General features: G+C 44.3%; 1 protein-coding gene across 4 annotated transcripts in view; it reads right to left on the reverse strand.

Annotated features, from left to right (window-relative positions):
• ube4b (ubiquitination factor E4B, UFD2 homolog (S. cerevisiae)) overlaps positions 1-20109 on the reverse strand; it is a 48066-nt gene that overhangs the window by 1802 nt on the left and 26155 nt on the right. For all 4 annotated transcript variants that reach the window (XM_021616116.2, XM_021616118.2, XM_021616119.2 and 1 more), the window contains 14 exons: positions 14393-14491; positions 14180-14293; positions 13680-13878; positions 12082-12220; positions 10400-10499; positions 9941-10068; positions 9383-9481; positions 6345-6580; positions 5947-6073; positions 5606-5750; positions 5368-5502; positions 4457-4648; positions 2290-2464; positions 781-927 (listed from right to left, as the gene is read on the reverse strand). In XM_021616116.2, the coding sequence (XP_021471791.1) occupies positions 781-927; positions 2290-2464; positions 4457-4648; positions 5368-5502; positions 5606-5750; positions 5947-6073; positions 6345-6580; positions 9383-9481; positions 9941-10068; positions 10400-10499; positions 12082-12220; positions 13680-13878; positions 14180-14293; positions 14393-14491 (2035 nt within the window). The remainder of the gene's footprint in view (positions 1-780; positions 928-2289; positions 2465-4456; positions 4649-5367; positions 5503-5605; positions 5751-5946; positions 6074-6344; positions 6581-9382; positions 9482-9940; positions 10069-10399; positions 10500-12081; positions 12221-13679; positions 13879-14179; positions 14294-14392; positions 14492-20109) is intronic.

Raw genomic sequence — 20109 nt, forward strand, 5'->3', positions numbered from 1 at the left:
GCAGGTAGCCTAGTGGTCAGAGCGTTGGACAAGTAACCGAAAGGTTGCAAGATCGAATCCCCGAACTGACAAGGTAAAAATCTGTCGTTCTGCCCCTGAACAAGGAAGTTAACCCACTGTTCCTAGGCTGTCATTGTTAATAAGAATTTGTTCTTACTTGACTTGCCTAGTTAAATAAAGTTTTAAAAAAAATGCATCCAATCCAAAACGATTCATGCATATATTATGACAACATTTTGTGATGTTTTTATTTGTTTTGGCCTTCGACAAGGGTTTTTTCAGCAGTTTTTTTCCCACTCAAGACAAGCCAAAGTTCGGAATCGGAAGTCTACGCCCTTTTGTCCGTGATCGGTTAACAGTAGGGATTCTTCAATTACGTGTTTGTTGTCATTCAACGATAGAAAACCAGTTTTCTTGCACATTTTTCACTTGAGAAATACTGCACCAAACATTCTCCTCTGCAAAAAATATAAACTTATGACAATTTATTTAGATATCTTAAATTCATTATTTTGAGGAAGTGTTTTCTGGCTACGGTGTTACATGATGAACGAACAGTACTACTACTGTATTCTCGTTTTTCAGTCAAAGGTGTATGCGAGCACACTCGTTCGGTTCGCCAAGCCTTTAGAAGTCTCAATTTTCCGTCAGTAACATTTGTTTCAAGTGGGTACTTGCTTTTCCTCACATATCAAACTAACATATTGTACTACAGGCTATGAGTATAGGGAGTTGCAATTTAAGTGGATATGACTTTGATACCGGTGTGTGCACACATACGTGACTCCAGCATGCTTTCATTGAGCGGCTGTCTGTTGAAGGGGTCAGTGGGGGAGTTGAGAAGGTGGCGGAGGATGATGGCTCGGTCCATGATGTTCCCAGAGGGCAATATCACAGGGTCTGTCATTAGGGTGTCCATCAGAGGATCTGTGGAAACAAACACACACAAATGTAATTTGTATCTTCAATTATGTATTTATTTGCCTTCGTTGTAGCCCTCCCATTTACGCAACATTACGTTTTTTTTGTATATTAAATGTGATATGCACAAATAAAAATATAGAAATTTGCCTTGAGCTGTGTAAAAGTATTCCTACCTGGATGTGAGAGAACAATGTGGTGTCGTGTTTGAATGAGGTGTTGAAAAATACATTAATTAAATTCAGCAAAAATCGACACACTTTCCTCTCTTCAGACAGTGTTTTTACGCACTCTGCAAGTATATTTCCATGCATGTGTCTGCATTCTCAAATCAAAGCATTGACGTCTCGGAAACGCATGCAAGGAAATCATTAAGACAATTAAATTAGCTTACAATTAAACGCTGGGTCCTATCTGATTCAAAAGGATTGGGTTAAATGCGTAAGACACATTTCAGTTGAATGCAATCAGTTGTACAACTGACTAGGCATCCCCCATTCCCTTATATTGAAATCTTGAGTTTGCCGTCTGAGGGTTTTATACATGTTACACACTTAAAAATAAAACTTGAGGGTTTTCTTTAACCCGGGACAGTTAGTTGACACCTCAGATCCACAGAAGACGCAATCTCAATTGCACTCCACACTGCCCTGTCCCACCTGGACAAAATTAACACCTAAGTGAGAATGCTGTTCATTGACTACAGCTCAGCGTTCAACACCATAGTGTCCTCAAAGCTCATCACTAAGCTAAGGACCATGGGCCTAAACACCTTCCTCTGCAACTCGATCTTGGACTTCCTGACGGGCCGCCCCCAGGTGGTAAGGGATGGCAACAACACATCTGCCACACTGATCCTTAACACGGGGGCCCCTCAGGGGTGCGTGCTTAGTCCCCTCCGGTACTCCCTGTTCGCCCACGAAAGTTTGCTGACGACAACTGTGGTAAGCCTGATGTCCGACAGATACTCAAAAAGTTCTACAGCTGCACCGTTGAGAGCATCCTGACTGGTATGGCAAATGCGTGGCATCTGACCACTATGTACTACAGAGGGTAGGGCGTACGGCCCAGTACATCACTGGGGCCAAGCTTTTGGCTCTCCAGGACCTCTATACCAGGCGGTGTCAGAAGAAGGCCCTAAAAATTGTCAGACTCCAGTCACCCTAGTCAGACTGTTCCCTCTGCTATCGCATGGCAAGATGTTCCGGAGTGCTACCCAAAGTACTTGCATTGACACCCCCCCTTACTGGGACGTTGCATCCAAATGAACATACCGCTGCTGTCATGGGCAAATAGTAACAACAAAATAAATAAAAATTTCAAACACTAGAAAGTGAATTTTGAACATTGCAAAGTTTGAACACTTGCCTTTAAACTCGTCAGGTGCGTCACTGTAGTCCATTTCGGACTGAGAGTTCCTTGCGACAATCTCCTCCACCTTCTCCGATAGTAGCTTGAATTTTTCAATGGCGATGGTAGACTTGATGCCGGCTTTCGTCATCTTGGAAATAACTTCCTCAAAGAGTTCTTGACTGTACGACCGCTGGAAAGGGAAGAGAAAGAACACCATGTAAGCCTGGGTGTATTTATTACCACACACCACAGCAAAACGTTTTGCAACGGAAAAACAAAAACAAATGTTTCTTATTGGACAAATTCAGGAAGATCCCACCCAGTTTTGCACCGTTTGCTTCTATTTGGTTCCTAGTAAATATAATTACCTTTTGAAGGAATTATCACAGAGGCTTTGGGATGTGAGTGTGTCATTCTACCAAATGATTACAAAATAGCAGAGGTGCATGGAGATGGCAGCCTGTGTTTGTGTTTGCTTAGTCCGCCTTATCGTACATTGCTCTGTTACCTTTTTTTGTATCTTCATTAGCACACTATATATGAACCCAAATTGAAAAACCTCAAAAGTATATTGTTCTCTCTCTCCACCACCCTCCCATCTCTACTCCACCACCCTCCCTCCCTCTCCACTCTACCCTCCCACCCTCTCGCTCCACTCTACCCTCCCTCCCCACCTCTCCACCCTCCCTCCCCACTCTACCCTCCCTCCCCACCCTCCCTCCCCACTCTCCCCTCACTCCCCACCTCTCCACCATCCCTCCCCACTCTTCCCTCCCTCCCCACTCTTCCCTCCCTCCCCACCTCTCCACTCTACCTTCCCCACTCTACCTTCCCCTCTCCCCTCCCTCCCATCTCTACTCCACCACCCTCCCTCCCCACCTCTCCACTCTTTCCTCTCCACTCTTCCCTCCCTCCCCACCTCTCCACTCTACCTTCCCCACTCCCCTCCCTCCCATCTCTACTCCACCACCCTCCCTCCCTCTCCACTCTACCCTCCCTCCCCCTCCACTCTACCTTCCCCACTCTACCTTCCCCACTCCCATCTCTACTCCACCACCCTCCCTCTCCACTCTACTCTACTCTACCCTCCCTCCCCCTCCACTCCACTCCACTCTACCCTCCCTCCCTCCCTCCCCCTCCACTCCACTCTACTCTACCCTCCCTCCCCCTCCACTCCACTCCACTCTACCCTCCCTCCCTCCCTCCCCCTCCACTCCACTCTACCCTCCCTCCCCCTCCACTCCACTCTACCCTCCCTCCCCCTCCACTCCACTCTACCCTCCCTCCCCCTCCACTCCACTCTACCCTCCCTCCCCCTCCCCCTTTTTTTGTATCTTCATTAGCACACTATATATGAACCCAAATTGAAAAACCTCAAAAGTATATTGTTCTCTCTCTCCACCACCCTCCCATCTCTACTCCACCACCCTCCCCCTCCACTCTACCCTCCCACCCTCCCTCCCTCCCCACCTCTCCACTCTTCTCTACCTTCCCTCCCCACCTCTACCTTCCCTCCCCACCTCTACCTTCCCTCCCTCCCCACCTCTACCTTCCCTCCCTCCCCACCTCTACCTTCCCTCCCTCCCCACCTCTACCTTCCCTCCCTCCCCACCTCTACCTTCCCTCCCTCCCCACCTCTACCTTCCCTCCCCACTCTTCCCTCCCTCCCCACCTCTATCTTCCCCACTCTACCTTCCCCACCTCTCCACCCTCCCATCTCTACTCCACTCTACCCTCCCTTCCCCTCCACTCTACCCTCCCTCCCTCCACTCTTCCCTCCCTCCCCACTCTACCCTCCCTCCCCACTCTACCCTCCCTCCCCACTCTACCCTCCCTCCCCACTCTACCCTCCCTCCCCACTCTACCCTCCCTCCCCACTCTACCCTCTCTCCCCACTCTACCCTCTCTCCCCACTCTACCCTCTCTCCCCACTCTACCCTCTCTCCCCACTCCACCCACCCACTTCACCACCCACCCTCCCCACTCTGGGTTCAGTTACTTAATCTTTTCAAATACTTTGACGGTTTGCTTGAGCCTGCCTGGAGTGCCAGATGGGTGAGGTTAGCAGTGTGGGGACTTTTCTATTGGTTTATTAAACAAGGCAAGCACAGATAAAGTGTTTGAATCAATTTCCCAATTCCCCAATTGTTTGAAAGCCAGGTGTGCTACTACTACAGTTTACCTGGTCGTCGGCGATGGCCTTGGCAAAGCGGGCACAGTCAAGTTGCAAGTAAATGTCAGTAAGCTGGTCCAGGAGCTTTTTGGGCTCAAAACCATACTTCTCTGGGTTCTCCACCTTCAGGTCCCGGCACTTCGGCCCGCAAAGCTGCTGGAGGTTAAAGTTCAGCATGGCTGCCAGACGAGGCCCCAGCTCCTGGAATGCACAGAGCAGCGAGTTAGGTCACCAGGAAAAATATTGTCTGCATCCATGAATAGGAGTTGTTTATGATTACTGTTGAAGTAGGCTTTATACAGTAATATGTATCACTTTGCCATCCCTCCCATACTGCTGCACAGTAATGTTCTATTGTTGGCAGAAAAAGAAAAGGGAATGATGACCACCACTAACTAAATAAAACACTTCGATTTTGTTTTTGTGAGGCTTACTTTTCCCACCATGGCACTCTTGAAGAAAATGGATGAAGGAAGATACCAAGCACAAACAAGTTGGTTTGTTTTCATGTTTTTAAATATTTATCTCAAAATATTTTTTAAATTAAGGCTTTTTAAAATTAAGAATCTTTTTCAAATCAACAAGTGCCATGATGTAAAAATAAGCACACAATACATTTTTCAGTTTACTAAGTGGTTACCATCGTTCCCATTTTTCTGCCAGTCATAGACTACCCTTTTCAAAGAGCACCTCCACGGCCTTCGTTTTTAACCCATTTGAGCACACCAGCAAAAAAAAAAATACTGTCAATGTTTTATTTGGCTGCTGTGTGGGGGCTGTTGACAACCAGTAAAAGTCATTCTAACCGCATATTTGTCGAATACAACATTTGCAAACTATGTTTTTGCGCCCATTTATCCCTTTATAGACCGGAAAGTATGAGTAAAATATGTTTGATCCCTGGTCAGAGTGGTACTTACGGGCCGGAGGAAGGGCTTCTGGACCTGCTTGGTAAGGATATGGAACATGTCAACAGTCTCTGTGGCCAGTGCCAGGTAGGAGCGCGACACCCGCTCGTCCTGGGTCAGCTGGGACTGGCGGCTCTGCTGCTGCTCCTGAGGGAGAAAGAGTTGTCAGGAATTATAAAGGCGCTTTGTAACACGTTAATATGCGCTTCGTAATGCATTCATGTTGTCCCCCCGGTAATTCCGTACTGACCCTGGGAAGCTGATCCCACTGCTCCTTGTTCTTCATCTCCTCCTGGACCTCGTGGATGCGCTTTAGGGACTCCAGGCTCTCGTCCAGCAGGAAGGTGGTGTCGTTGATCAACATGTTGATGTAGCGCACAAACTGCTTGCCAGAGCTAAGGGGAATAGACAGATTGATTCACTAACTAGGAGGCCTTCGGAAGCCAGTCGAAGTCACACAAACTGAGTCGGAGTACATTTTACATGTAGCATTCAGCATGACTGGACAGTGGACAACTTTTTAGACCAGGCTATCACCACAGAATTTATTAGCTGACGATACCTATTAAGTTGTGATTCTAGCCCACTTACTTGAACTCCTCCAGGAATGTGCCGTGGTGGCCCATGTTCTGCCAGAGGCTCTTGAAGATGGTGCTGATGTGGTAGCGGATGGTGAACTTATCGTAGAACTCGCTGGTGGCACCGGTGTGCTCCACATCTGTGGAAAGGAAGGCACACAAGAGTCAGTTGCATGTGAGAATCAGTGCACTTGACTCCACTCTAATAGCTTTTGCACTCTACTGAGTGGAGCCAAGTTGAGCCGTACTGTGATGGTGTGTTACACACCCACTATAGTTGATAGAACCATTCTGGAAAGAAGAAAATATCCAAGCCAGCACAATAAAAAGTTTGTGTTCATGCAAAAGTGTTAAAATTGTGCAATGTGTCTAGTTTTGCCCCTCCCAAAATGCTGCACCAAGTAGTCACACCTGTGTAGAACTTCATGAGGGCCGGGACCAACTGTTTGACGGACAGGGGGTGGTTCTCCATCATCTCGGAAAAGCGCTGGGTGCGCAGCTGCACCGCCGGGTTGGTGACAAAAAGCACTTCCACCAGCTTGGCGATCAGGTAGGGGTTCCGGATGTAGTTCTGACTGCAGATGAACACCACCAGAAAAGTGACAATGTCCTGGACGCAGGGCTCATACAGGACCTGAGGGGAATACCTGGCGGAGGATAGAAAGGGGAGGCTAACCGTCAGTCAAGAGCCATTTTCACAGAAGATACCTTTTCAAAAAATACATGTCATTTTATATTACCCCCATTCAAACAGCCCCACTTAGAAATGTCATTTCTTTAAAAAACAAACCACATTTTGTGTCCATTAAAATAACACCAAATTGATCATACAGACATTGTCGATGTTGTAAATGACTATTGTAGCTGGAAACGGCAGATTTTTTATGGAATATCTACATAGGCGTACAGAGGCCCATTATCAGAAACCATCACTCCGGTGTTCCAATGGCACATTGTGTTAGCTAATCCAAGTTAATCATTTTAAAAGGCTAATTGATCATTAGAAACTCTTCTGCAATTATGTTAGCACAGCTGAAAAAGGTTGTGCAGGTTTAAAGAAGCATTTCAGCATTTGTGGGTTCGATTACAGGTTCAAAATGGCCAGAAACAAAGAAGTTTCTTCTGAAACTCGTCAGTCTATTCTTGTTCTGAGAAATTAAGGCTATTCCATGCGAGAAATCGCCAAGAAACTGAAGATTTGGTACAATGCTGTGTACTACTCCCTTCACAGAACAGCGCAAACTGGCTCTAACCAGAATAGAAAGAGGAGCGGGAGGCCCCGGTGCACAACTGAGCAAGAGGACAAGTATATTAGTGTGTCTAGTTTGAGAAACAGACGCCTCACAAGTCCTCAACTGGCAGCTTCATTAAATAGTACCCGCAAAACACCAGTTTCAACGTCAACAGTGAAGAGACAACTCCGGGATGCTGGCCTTCTAGGCGGAGTTGCAAAGAAAAAGCCATATCTCAGACTGGCCGATAAAAAGAAAAAAGATTAAGATGGGCAAAAGAACACACATACTGAACAAAAATAAAACGCAACATGTAAAGTGTTGGTCCCATGTTTCATGAGCTGAAATAAAAGATCCCAGAAATTGTCCATAAGCACAAAATGCTTATTTCTCTCAAATGTAGTGCACAAATTTGTTTACATCCCTGTTAGTGAGCATTTCTCTTTTGCCAAGAAAATCCATCCACCTGACAGGTGTGGCATATCAATAAGCTGATTAAACAGCATGATCATTACACAGATACACCTTTTGCTTTGGACAATAAAAGGCCACTTTAAAACGTGAAGCTGTCACAACACCATGCTATAGATGTCTCAAGTTGATGGAGCGTGCAATTGGAATGCTAACTGCAGGAATGTCCACCAGAGCTATTGCCAGAGAATTTAATGTTGAACGTTAGAGAACTTGGCAGTGAGTCCAACCGGCCTCACAACCGTAGTCCATGTGTCACCACGCCAACCCAGGACTTCCACATCAGACTTCACCTGCAGGATGTTCAGAAATGAGCCACCCGGACAGCTGATGAAACTGGGTTTGCACAACTGAAGAATTTCTGCACAAACTGTCAGAAACCATCTCAGGGAAGCTCATCTGCGTGCTCGTCATCCTCACCAGGGTCTGGACCTGACTGCAGTTCGGCATAGTAACCAACTTTAGTGGACAAATGCTCAACTTTGATGGCCACTGGCATGTTGGAGATGTGTGCTCTTCACGGATGAATCTCGGTCTCAAATGTACCAGGCAGATGGCAGACATTGTATATTGCGTTGTGTGGGCGATCTGTTTGCTTATGTCAACGTTGTGAGCGTGGTGGTGGGTTTATGTTATGGGCATGCATAAGTTACGGACAATAAACACAATTGCATTTTATCAATGGCAATTTTAATGCAGAGAGATACCGTGATGAAATTAATCCGCTGCCATCACCTCACGTTTCAGCATGATGATGCACGGCCCCATGTCGCAAGGATCTGTACACAATTTCTGTAAGCTGAAAATGTCAGTTCTTCGATGGCCTGCATACTCACCAGACATGTCACCCATTGAGCATGTTTGGGATGCTCTGGATCGATGTGTACAACAGCATGTTCCAGTTCCCACCAATATCCAGCAACTTTGCACAGCCATTGAAGAGTGGGACAACATTCCACAGGCCACAATCAACAGCATGATCAACTCTATGCGAAGGAGATATGTCACGCTGCATGAGGCAAATGGTGGCCACGCCAGATACTAGCAGGTTTTCTGATCCACACCCTTAACTTTTCTGTAAAGGTATCTGACCAACAGAAGCATATCTGTATTCCCAGTCATGTGAAATCCATAGACTAGGGCCTAATGAATTTATTTCAATTATATGAACTGTGAAATTCTTGAACATTACATTTATATTTTTGTTCAGTGTACAATTTTTCAGCATACATATTGTGTAACCAACCATTTGGGAGGGGTGTTGTTAAAACCAATTAATCTTTCCTTGATTCCTCTCGCTACCTCTCTGCTCGCCACCTCCTCAAAACGCATTGGTGGAGAAGGTCAGAGGGAAGGAACCTTGGATCCCCTCCTGCATTGCGGTTTAAAAAAAAGGTGAGGAGAGCGTACGCAAGAATCAAGGGGGAGAGTAATTGAGAAACTCAGGAAGCTTGTCCAGGGATAAAGAGGATGGTCCTCCTCATGTATTTATTAATAAAGGAAAGAGAATGGAGAGAGCCAGGAGTTTCTCCAGGTCGGGTCACATGGTCAGGAAATCCTCTTGGCCCTACTCTTGCCACATCCCTTTGAAGTTAACATTTTAAGAAACAATTCTCCAAGAAATATATAAAACATGGAACTAATCACTTGCTTTAGGTAAAACAGGGTAAATGGACAACAACAATCCCACTCTTGGGTATTTGTCTGGCCTTGTACTATGCAATTACAATCGATCTGTCGACTTACTGCACAACGAAAAGCAGGAACTCGGCCACATCTTCAATGTAAAACTCCGGCAGAGCAGCAAAGCTTTTGGGAATCTCCGGATTCAGCGGTAGACTCATGCTGCAACAAAGGGAAGGAAGGAATGAGTTTTTGATCCACTTTATGCATGTCAAACAATAAAGATCAATCTAATAAACATTTAAATAATATAATTATCAGTTGAGTAAAAAAGTTGCATCCCTCAGTTTAAAGGGATTGTGCGAGATCTTGTCAACAAAGCCCTTTTTCTACTTACCCATGGATAACATTTTCATGCCTGCAGTTGCTAACTAGAGCTAGCGTAATTGGTAACTAGCTTTAAGACAATGACTGGTTCGCAAAACTACCTTCAACTTCCTTCAAACAGCATGCAGAGACGAACATGGTATCGATGAATTAATCTGACTGGTTAGGTAGAAAAAGAGCATAATTGCTCAAATCTCACACCATCCCTTTAATTATGACAGATATGACGTAAAGTAGGCTATGAACTGATATTGCAGCATTAAAACAGTTCCTGGTTGTGGCAGAGTGTCTTACTGTGGGTAGGCGGGATCCACCATGCGTAGGATGAGCTGAATGACCATACTGTAGAACTGCAGACATCTGCGTAAAAGGTTCTCATCCAGAAGCCCTGCGTCGGCACAGGCTTTGGAGCGCACCAGTTTCTGTCAAGGCCAAAGATCAAAGATAGAAAAGTTTCTGGTGAATATTGTCGTTAACTCATGACACGAGTTGAAATTATTTATTTTCTTGTTCGCAACACTAATTTTAGTTGAATTTTTTTTTTTTAAGATATTAACCAAAACGGATGATTCGGAAAACAAACTCTGACGACACGGGATTGGAATAGGAAATCGAGTTTACACACTTAAAATTTACCAAAACATTATCACGTATGACAAGCAGAACACAAGCAGATGAGAGAGTGGATTAAGTCATATCAGCCTGAAAACGGTGGGGGGAGATTTCAAAAATAAGAAAAATGTCTTAGCGAACTTTGAGCTGGGTTTTGCATCTCTTTAGCATCTCTCGGTGTCGGCTGGCCAGCGGAGAATCCTTCCACTGGCTCTCACTGTTCTTCAGCTCCTCCACGGTCCTGCCATGCCAAACAAAACAGGGTCGCATTCATTAGTATTCAAAACATCTCGCAACGGATAACAAAAACAAGCAACTTCAGCTTGTCGCTCCCCGTTTAAGTCAATGTTCTTAACGTTGAGAGCCTAGTGAATACAATCCAGCCTTCATATACTCACTAATACACTACATACACACCTTAACACAATGAAATCATTTCCGCTCATAGGCCAATAATGTATCAAATGATCACCAATGAAACGTAACAATGAGCTCACTAATGTATGAACACATTTACATTTTAATATTTCACTGGTTGGAGACCACCACATTACATTTATTACAAGTACTAAAAAACCAAAGCCAATATCATATCTTTTTGGAACTCGGAAGCCAAATCTCTCTGAAAACTCCTTTCTTGAGATGGACATCTATATTCTATGGTCCCATGTAGAGTTGTCATTGGGTCTGAAAATTGGAGTCCGGTCTTACCCAAGCCTGGTGAGCTGAAGCCCCAAGCCTAGGCCTGAGCCAACATCACAGAAATGTAATGAGCCCGAACCCCCCCAAAAATGCAGTATTTCTCGAAAACAGCATATTGATTTAAACTGGTGTTGAGAACAATGTGGTGGAGGTGGGCAGCAGTGGAGTGAGGAGACGAGGAAACAGCCCTCGACTTAGAAATGCGATGAGAAAACTCACCTTAGCCTTAGTTATGATCAACTGAATAACTTAAATATTGGAATAGGTTATAGGCTAATGCAAATGAAGGTATGTATCAAATGGTTTCTTACTGGAACTCCCAAAGTCATATCCAACCATTATAATACATTTAAAGAAATAGCCGTGTGTGGCCAACTTGGTATTTCAGCACCGTTTTGATTGGGTCAGCGCCATCAAGCTGCTTTGAGGCAAGTGTGGGGACTCGTCGTGATAACATAAATATAACAGATTTTTCACAGACTTTCCATTATATTTGGTTACAATTAGGCTGGAAAAATGTTAGCTAACTTGAGCTGAGTGCTCATGATCATTTTCAGTCTAGTTTGCTCATATATTGAACAGAAATATAAAAAAAACACAGCATGCCACAATTTCAAAGATTTTACTGAGTTACAGTTACATAAGGAAATAAATTCATTAGGCCCTAATCTATCGATTTCACATGACCAGGCAGGGGCGCAACCATGAGTGGGCCTGGGAGGGCATAGGCCCAGCCAACCAGAATTAGTTTTTCAACACAAAAGGGCTTTATTACAGACAGAAATACTTAGAAATAAATAGCCTGATAATCAATGTGATTGAATCGCCTTCTGAATATATGGTTAATTGATCTCTGGCTGGGAAAATAAGTGGAGGTGGTAGCTCATCTATTCTTCTACTCATCTGTCACTGATCATAAACATTTAGCATGTAATAATGTAGCTTAAATCAGGTGTATCATTTTGCTATAGGCAGAGGTTGTGAAATATATACACGAACCTCACATGCTTTTGAGAATACAGATTGCTATTAAGTAACACCGGGGCCTGTCGGGCTGAAAATGACAACTAGTCCCAGGTTGTTTGACTTGTCCTCGTGTGTGTGTGTGTGTGTGAGTGTACCTGTTGAGCTCACGGATGGCTCTCAGCCTGCGGATGTAGCGTCGGCAGCCCGGTAGGATGGACAGGTGGTGGGTGTGCAGTGTCAGAAAGAAACACTCTGTGGGGAACTTGGGCTCAGAGAACTTGGAGGGGTCGTTGTCTGTCAACAAAAACAATTAGGAAACTTTCAGGTAGGTGAATGGCACATCCAGTTTGTCAATTTGGCAGGTAATCCTAATAATAACTAGATGGTAATTTTGTAACTTTGCATGAAATAACAGCGACCTCCTTCAGATCTTTAAAACTATTTTTGTGGTAGTTGAAGTTTGAAACGTTTTACTTTAGTGAAATATAGTCAACTTTAAATATATACAAATATCTGGTTTGATTACTTTGATAAACTACTAGATCACATACAACCAGACTCAGACTACTACACTTTTACTCAAAGAATCAGAAAAGATTTGGCTATCATTTTGGGGGAGAAATATGATGGTGAATCTAGTGGAAGAAGTTTAAAAGTTTGTTAGTGTTGAAAAATGTATGCTGGTGTAGTAGAGGGAGTGACTTTTATAAATAGTTGATCGTAGCCTTCAGTAGAAGTAGTAACTAATTAGTCGCAAAATAGTTTTTAGCAGCGGTATGGTTAAGCACGTTACCAGCTCCACAATTCGCTGTGAGCGCATACGGAAGAGTGGGGCTAAATGTAACACGGGTCAATTGTAGGGTTACAGTTGTGGTAAAATGACACCCTACCTCAAAAACGCCATCCCCTCTGCAACCTTTTCCCCACTGCTACACATTTTTCCAGAGGAAACACTGCTCTACATGCAGTTTGAAGGAAGTTTAAGGTAGCTTCACAGGTACACAAGCTATTCTCATAGACTTGCATTGGTGGTAATGCTAGTTAGAAACTTACTACAAACTGCACGCAGAGACATAAAAATGGTATCCATGAGTTCATCTGACTAGGTAAGCAGAAAAAGGGCTTGATTGGCAAAATCTCACACTATCCCTTTAAAAAGTGTCTCACAGCTAAACACATTTTTTTGGAGTGGCGGCAATGATTTAGCAGCGGCAAGGCAACACTGAATATGTAGAAATCACTCCGCCATTGCCTGGTTGCTAAAAGTAAACAAAATTGTAACTTGAGGAGAGGAAGCATAGAAACAGTGCACATAGAACAGATCTACCGCTTATCAGACTTGCTTTCAATGTGAATAATAGATTGACAACTAACATTTCTATGTGAATATGGTCAGGACGCACACAAAGCAACTTTAAAAATGGAAGTTCAGTTGATAATTGCAACTAAACCACACAAATTCTTCATTTTTTTCAAATACTTTAACTGCATATGATTGAGCTTGTCTGGCACAAAATAACCAATGGAAATCCCAAAAGTGCAAACCCCATCCTCATGACACTCCAGGTTAAACATTTGAAAGAAGACAAATACCACATTAACCTAGGTGTGATCAACATAATACATGACTCATTATAGTCATTGTTGTTAATACTATGACGTCGATGGTGGTGTCCTCATAGATAAAGGGCAGACAAATTGTTCCATTTGAATGCACAGAGGCTCTGTTATATTATCTACGGTGTCCACTCACACATCTCGGCCAGCCAGGTCTTGAGCTCTTCCATGGTGGCCTTGAGCCGGGTCTCCTCGGGGCTAACATGCAGGCGGCAGTGGGGGTGGAATATATAATAGGGGTCCACCGTCTCCAGCTTGATCTTCATGCTCAGCTGCTGCAGCACCGACAGGAAGTTGATCATGAAGCCATCTGTGGACACCAGTTTGTCGTCCGTCTGCGAAAGGATGAGGGGAGAAAGGGAAGAGAAAAGGGAAGAGAAAAGGGAAGAGAAAAGGGAAGAGAAAAGAAAAGCTCAATTTATTTCTTTGATATTTAAGGAGTGGGGCAGTCCCACTTTTCCAGATAGTCTTTCACTGTTCTAACAGGAAAGGTAGGGAGAGGGGAGATTGTGTGCTAGAATAGCATTGGGTCTATTCAGACTTTGGGGCCAGACATTCTAGCTTGAAATGGTTGCATTAGAAACCCTCAATTCAGACATTTCCTAGATTAATGAATATAGGATAAGATCACTTTACCTGCATCTGGGCTTTCTTCACATTGCGGTTGACCAGAGCTGCCATGTAGTTGAGAGCTACCTCTCTTGTCTCTCCATTCAGTAGGATGTTGTGGAGGATTTTAAACATTTCACCCTGACAAAAGAATACAAAAAAATAATTGTCATGACAAATTGAGGGACGTATACTTGGGCAAATGACAAGCCATAATAGACCCAGTGGGGCAGGACTTACCCGGGCTGACTCCAGGTAGTGCTGCAGGGATTGACTGACCACGCGAGTGTTCTCTGTGGTGATCGCAGGGCCTGAGAAGTACTTGTCACCAACTTTGGACTGAGGGGGAAAGACCAAACAAATTAAGTAATTTCTTTGCTGGTTAAAGTAATCTAATGCCAACATAATTCTGGATGCAATGTGATATAGACTTGTCAATGCTAAGCACTGAAGTCCTATTTTAGTTCTGTGAGCTTTTGATGTATCATTTTGTAAGGTAAACTACAGCAATACACTAGGTGACACCAGAAAAACATTTTAACATTCAGCAAAATTTGCAAAATCAAAAAAATCCCAGGGACAAGCTATGCTGCTGGGCTATATTCCTCTTGCTTTTCAGCCCGTAAGGGCACATTGCATTGATTCACACAAGTTATATTACTCACCACCAAGGTGGTTTGTTCTAGGTAGAGATCTAGGATCAGCTTCCCCTCCCACAATCTAACCTTAAAGACCATACATTTTGGGAGTTAACATATATTGATATACAGCGCATTTGGAAAGTATTCAGAGCCCTTGACTTATTCCACATTTTGTTACGTTAGATGAATTGTTTTCCTCATCAATCTACACACAATACTCCATAATGACAAAGCAAAAACAGGTTTTTAGAAATCTTGGCAAATTCATTAAAACAGAAATACCCAATTTACATAAGTATTCAGACCCTTTGCTATGAGACTCGAAATTCAGCTCAGGTGCATCTTGTTTCCATTGATCATCCTTGAGATGTTTCTACAACTTGATTGGAGTCCACCTGTGGTAAATTCAACTGATTGGATATGATTTGGAAAGGCACACTCCTGTCTATATAAGGTCCCATAGCTGACAGTGCATGTCAGACCAAAAACCAAGCCATGAGATTGAAGGAATTGTCTGTAGAGCTCCGAGACTGGATTGAGTCGAGGCACAGATTTGGGGAATGATACCTAAACATTTCAGCATTGACGGTCCCGAGGAACACAGTTGCCTCCATCACTCTTAAATGGAAGAAGTTTGGAACTACCAAGACCCTTCCTAAAGCAGGCCGCCCGGCCATACTTAGCAATCGGGGGAGAATGGCCTTGGACAGGGAGGTGACCAAGAACCTGATGGACACTGACAGAGCTCTATAGTTCCTCTGTGGAGATGGGAGAACCTTGCAGAAGGGCAACCATATCTGCAGCACACCACCAATCAGGCCTTTATGGTAGAGTTTCCAGACAGAAGACACTCCTCAGTAAAAGGCACATGAAAGACCCCTTGGAGTTTCCTTCAGGTGCCTTTTGGCACTCTCAGACCATGAGAAACAAGATTCTCTGGTCTGATGAAACCAAGATTGAACTCTTTGGCCTGAATGCCAAGCATCACATCTGGAGGACACCTGGCCCCATCCCTACGGTGACGCAATGGTGGTGGCAGCATCTTGTGGGGATGTTTTTCAGCAGCAGGGAATGGGAGACAAGTCAGGTTTGAGGGGAAAATGAACAGAGCAAAGTACAGAGGTCCTTGATGAAAACCTGTTCTAGAGCACTCAGGAACTCAGACTGGGAACGAAGGATCACCTTCCAACCAGATAACGACCCTAAGCACACAGCCAAGACAATGCAGTAGTGTCTTCGGGACAAGTCTCCGAACGTCCTTGAGTGACCCAGCCAGAGCCCGGACTTGAACCCGATCGAATATCTCTGGAGAGACCTGAAAATAGCTGTGCAGCACCGCTCCCCATCCAACCTGACAGAGCTTAAGAGGATCTGCAAAAAGGAATGGGAGAAACTGCCCAAATGCAGGTATGCCACTAGCACAGTCAGTGTAGTCAGCTCAGCTATCACCATTGAGACCGTGTCTGTGCCTCGACCTAGGTTGGGCAAAACTAAACATGGCGGTGTTCGCCTTAGCAATCTCACTAGGATAAAGACCACCTCCATACCTGTCATTATTGAAAGAGATCATGATACCTCACATCTCAAAATAGGGCTACCTAATGTTAGATCCCTTACTTCCAAGGCAATTATAGTCAATGAACTAATCACTGATCATAATCTTGATGTGATTGGCCTGACTGAAACATGGCTTAAGCCTGATGAATTTACTGTGTTAAATGAGGCCTCACCTCCTGGCTACACTAGTGACCATATCCCCCGTGAATCCCGCAAAGGCGGAGGTGTTGCTAACATTTACGACAGCAAATTTCAATTTACAAAAACAAAAAATTACGTTTCCGTCTTTTGAGCTTCTAGTCATGAAATCTATGCAGCCTACTCAATCACTATTTATAGCTACTGTTTACAGTCCTCCTGGGCCATATACAGCGTTCCTCACCGAGTTCCCTGAATTCCTATCGGACCTTGTAGTCATAGCAGATAATATTCTAATCTTTGGTGACTTTAATATTGACATGGAAAAGTCCACAGACCCACTCCAAAAGGCTTTCGGAGCCATCATCGACTCAGTGGGTTTTGTCCAACATGTCTCTGGACCCACTCACTGTCATACTCTGGACCTAGTTTTGTCCCATGGAATAAATGTTGTGGATCTTAATGTTTTTCCTCATAATCTTGGGGACTATCGGACCACCATTTTATTACGTTTGCAATTGCAACAAATAATCTGCCAAGGACCATCAAAAGCCGTGCTATAAATTCACAGACAACACAAAGATTCATTGATGTCCTTCCAGATTCCCTCTGTCTACCCAAGGATGCCAGAGGACAAAAATCAGTTAACCACTTAACTGAGGAACTCAATTTAACCTTGCGCAATACCCTAGATGCAGTTGCACCCCTAAAAACATTTCTCATAAGAAACTAGCTCCCTGGTACACAGAAAATACCCGAGCTCTGAAGCAAGCTTCCAGAAAATTGGAATGGAAATGGCGCCACACCAAACTGGAAGTCTTCCGACTAGCTTGGAAAGACAGTACCGAAGAGCCCTTACTGCTGCTCGATCATCCTATTTTTCTAACTTAATTGAGGAGAATAAGAACAATCCAAAATTCCTTTTTTATACTGTCGCAAAGCTAACTAAAAAGCAGCATTCCCCAAGACAGGATGACTTTCACTTTAGCAGTGATAAATTCATGAACTTCTTTGAGGAAAAGATTATGATTATTAGAAAGCAAATTACAGACTCCCCTTTAAATCTGCATATTCCTTCAACGCTCAGTTGTCCTGAGTCTGCACAACTCTGCCAGGACCTAGGATCAAGAGAGACGCTCAAGTGTTTTAGTACTATATCTCTTGACACAATGATGAAAATAATCATGGCCTCTTAACCTTCAAGCTGCATACTGGACCCTATTCCAACTAAACTACTGAAAGAGCTGCTTCCTGTGCTTGGCCCTCCTATGTTGAACATAATAAACGGCTCTCTATCCACCGGATGTGTACCAAACTCACTAAAAAAGTGGCAGTAATAAAGCCTCTCTTGAAAAAGCCAAACCTTGACCCAGAATATATAAAAAACTATCGGACTCTTTCAAATCTTTCATTCCTCTCAAAAATTTTAAAAAAGGCTGTTGCGCAGCAACTCACTGCCTTCCTGAAGACAAACAATGTATACGAAATGCTTCAGTCTGGTTTTAGACCCCATCATTAGCACTGAGACTGCACTTGTGAAGGTGGTAAATTACCTTTTAATGGCATCAGACCGAGGCTCTGCATCTGTGCTCGTGCTCCTAGACCTTAGTGCTGCTTTTGATACCATCGATCACCACATTCTTTTGGAGAGATTGGAAACCCAAATTGGTCTACACGGACAAGTTCTGGCCTGGTTTAGATCTTATCTGTCGGAAAGTTATGTTTGTCTCTGTGAATGGTTTGTCCTCTGACAAATCAACTGTAAATGTCGGTGTTCCTCAAGATTCCGTTTTAGGACCACTATTGTTTTCACTATATATTTTACCTCTTGGGGATGTTATTTGAAAACATAATGTTAACTTTCACTGCTATGCGGATGACACACAGCTGTACATTTCAATGAAACATGGTGAAGCCCGAAAATTGCCCTTGCTAGAAGCATGTGTTTCAGACATAAGGAAGTGGATGGCTGCAAACTTTCTACTTTTAAACTCGGACAAAACAGAGATGCTTGTTCTAGTTCCCAAGAAACAAAGATCTTCTGTCGAATCTGACAATTAATCTTAATGGTTAATGGTACAGTCGTCTCAAATAAAACTGTGAAGGACCTCGGCGTTACTCTGGACCCTGATCTCTCTTTTGAAGAACATATCAAGACCATTTCAAGGACAGCTTTTTTCCATCTACGTAACATTGCAAAAATCAGAAACTTTATGTCCAAAAATGATGCAGAAAAATTAATCCATGCTTTTGTCACTTATAGGTTAGACTACTGCAATGCTCTATTTTCCGGTTACCCGGATAAAGCACCAAATAAACTTCAGTTAGTGCTAAATACGGCTGCTAGAATCCTGACTAGAACCAAATTTTTTTATCATATTACTCCAGTGCTAGCCTCCCTACACTGGCATCCTGTCAAAGCAAGGGCTGATTTCAAGGTTTTACTGCTAACCTACAAAGCATTACATGGGCTTGCTCCTACCTATCTCTCTGATTTGGTTCTGCCGTACATACCTACACGTACGCTACGGTCACAAGACGCAGGCCTCCTAATTGTCCCTAGAATTTCTAAGCAAACAGCTGGAGGCAGGGCTTTCTCCTATAGAGCTCCATTTTTATGGAACGGTCTGCCTACCCATGTCAGAGACGCAAACTCGGTCTCAACCTTTAAGTCTTTACTGAAGACTCATCTCGTCAGTGGGTCATATGATTGAGTGTAGTCTGGCCCAGGAGTGGGACGGTGAACGGAAAGGCTCTGGAGCAACGAACCGCCCTTGCTGTCTCTGCCTGGCCGGTTCCCCTCTTTCCACTGGGATTCTCTGCCTCTAACCCTATTACAGGGGCTGAGTCACTGGCTTACTGGGGCTCTCTCATGCCGTCCCTGGAAGGGGTGCGTCACCTGAGTGGGTTGATTCACTGATGTGGTCATCCTGTCTGGGTTGGCGCCACCCCTTGGGTTGTGCCATGGCGGAGATCTTTGTGGGCTATACTCAGCCTTGTCTCAGGATGGTAAGTTGGTGGTTGAAGATATCCCTCTAGTGGTGTGGGGGCTGTGCTTTGGCAAAGTGGGTGGGGTTATATCCTTCCTGTTTGGCCCTGTCCGGGGGTGTCCTCGGATGGGGCCACAGTGTCTCCTGACCCCTCCTGTCTCAGCCTCCAGTATTTATGCTGCAGTAGTTTATGTGTCGGGGGGCTAGGGTCAGTTTGTTATATCTGGAGTACTTCTTCTGTCCTAATCGGTGTCCTGTGTGAATCTAAGTGTGCGTTCTCTAATTATCTCCTTCTCTCTTTCTTTCTCTCTCTCGGAGGACCTGAGCCCTAGGACCATGCCCCAGAACTACCTGACATGATGACTCCTTGCTGTCCCCAGTCCACCTGGCCGTGCTGCTGCTCCAGTTTCAACTGTTCTGCCTTATTATTATTTGACCATGCTGGTAATTTATGAGCAATTGAACATCTTGGCCATGTTCTGTTATAATCTCCACCCGGCACAGCCAGAAGAGGACTGGCCACCCCACATAGCCTGGTTCCTCTCTAGGTTTCTTCCTAGGTTTTGGCCTTTCTAGGGAGTTTTTCCTAGCCACCATGCTTCTACACCTGCATTGCTTGCTGTTATGGTCT

The sequence above is a fragment of the Oncorhynchus mykiss genome, chromosome 9 (genome assembly GCF_013265735.2).
Source record: "Oncorhynchus mykiss isolate Arlee chromosome 9, USDA_OmykA_1.1, whole genome shotgun sequence".
Lineage (NCBI taxonomy): Eukaryota > Metazoa > Chordata > Actinopteri > Salmoniformes > Salmonidae > Oncorhynchus > Oncorhynchus mykiss.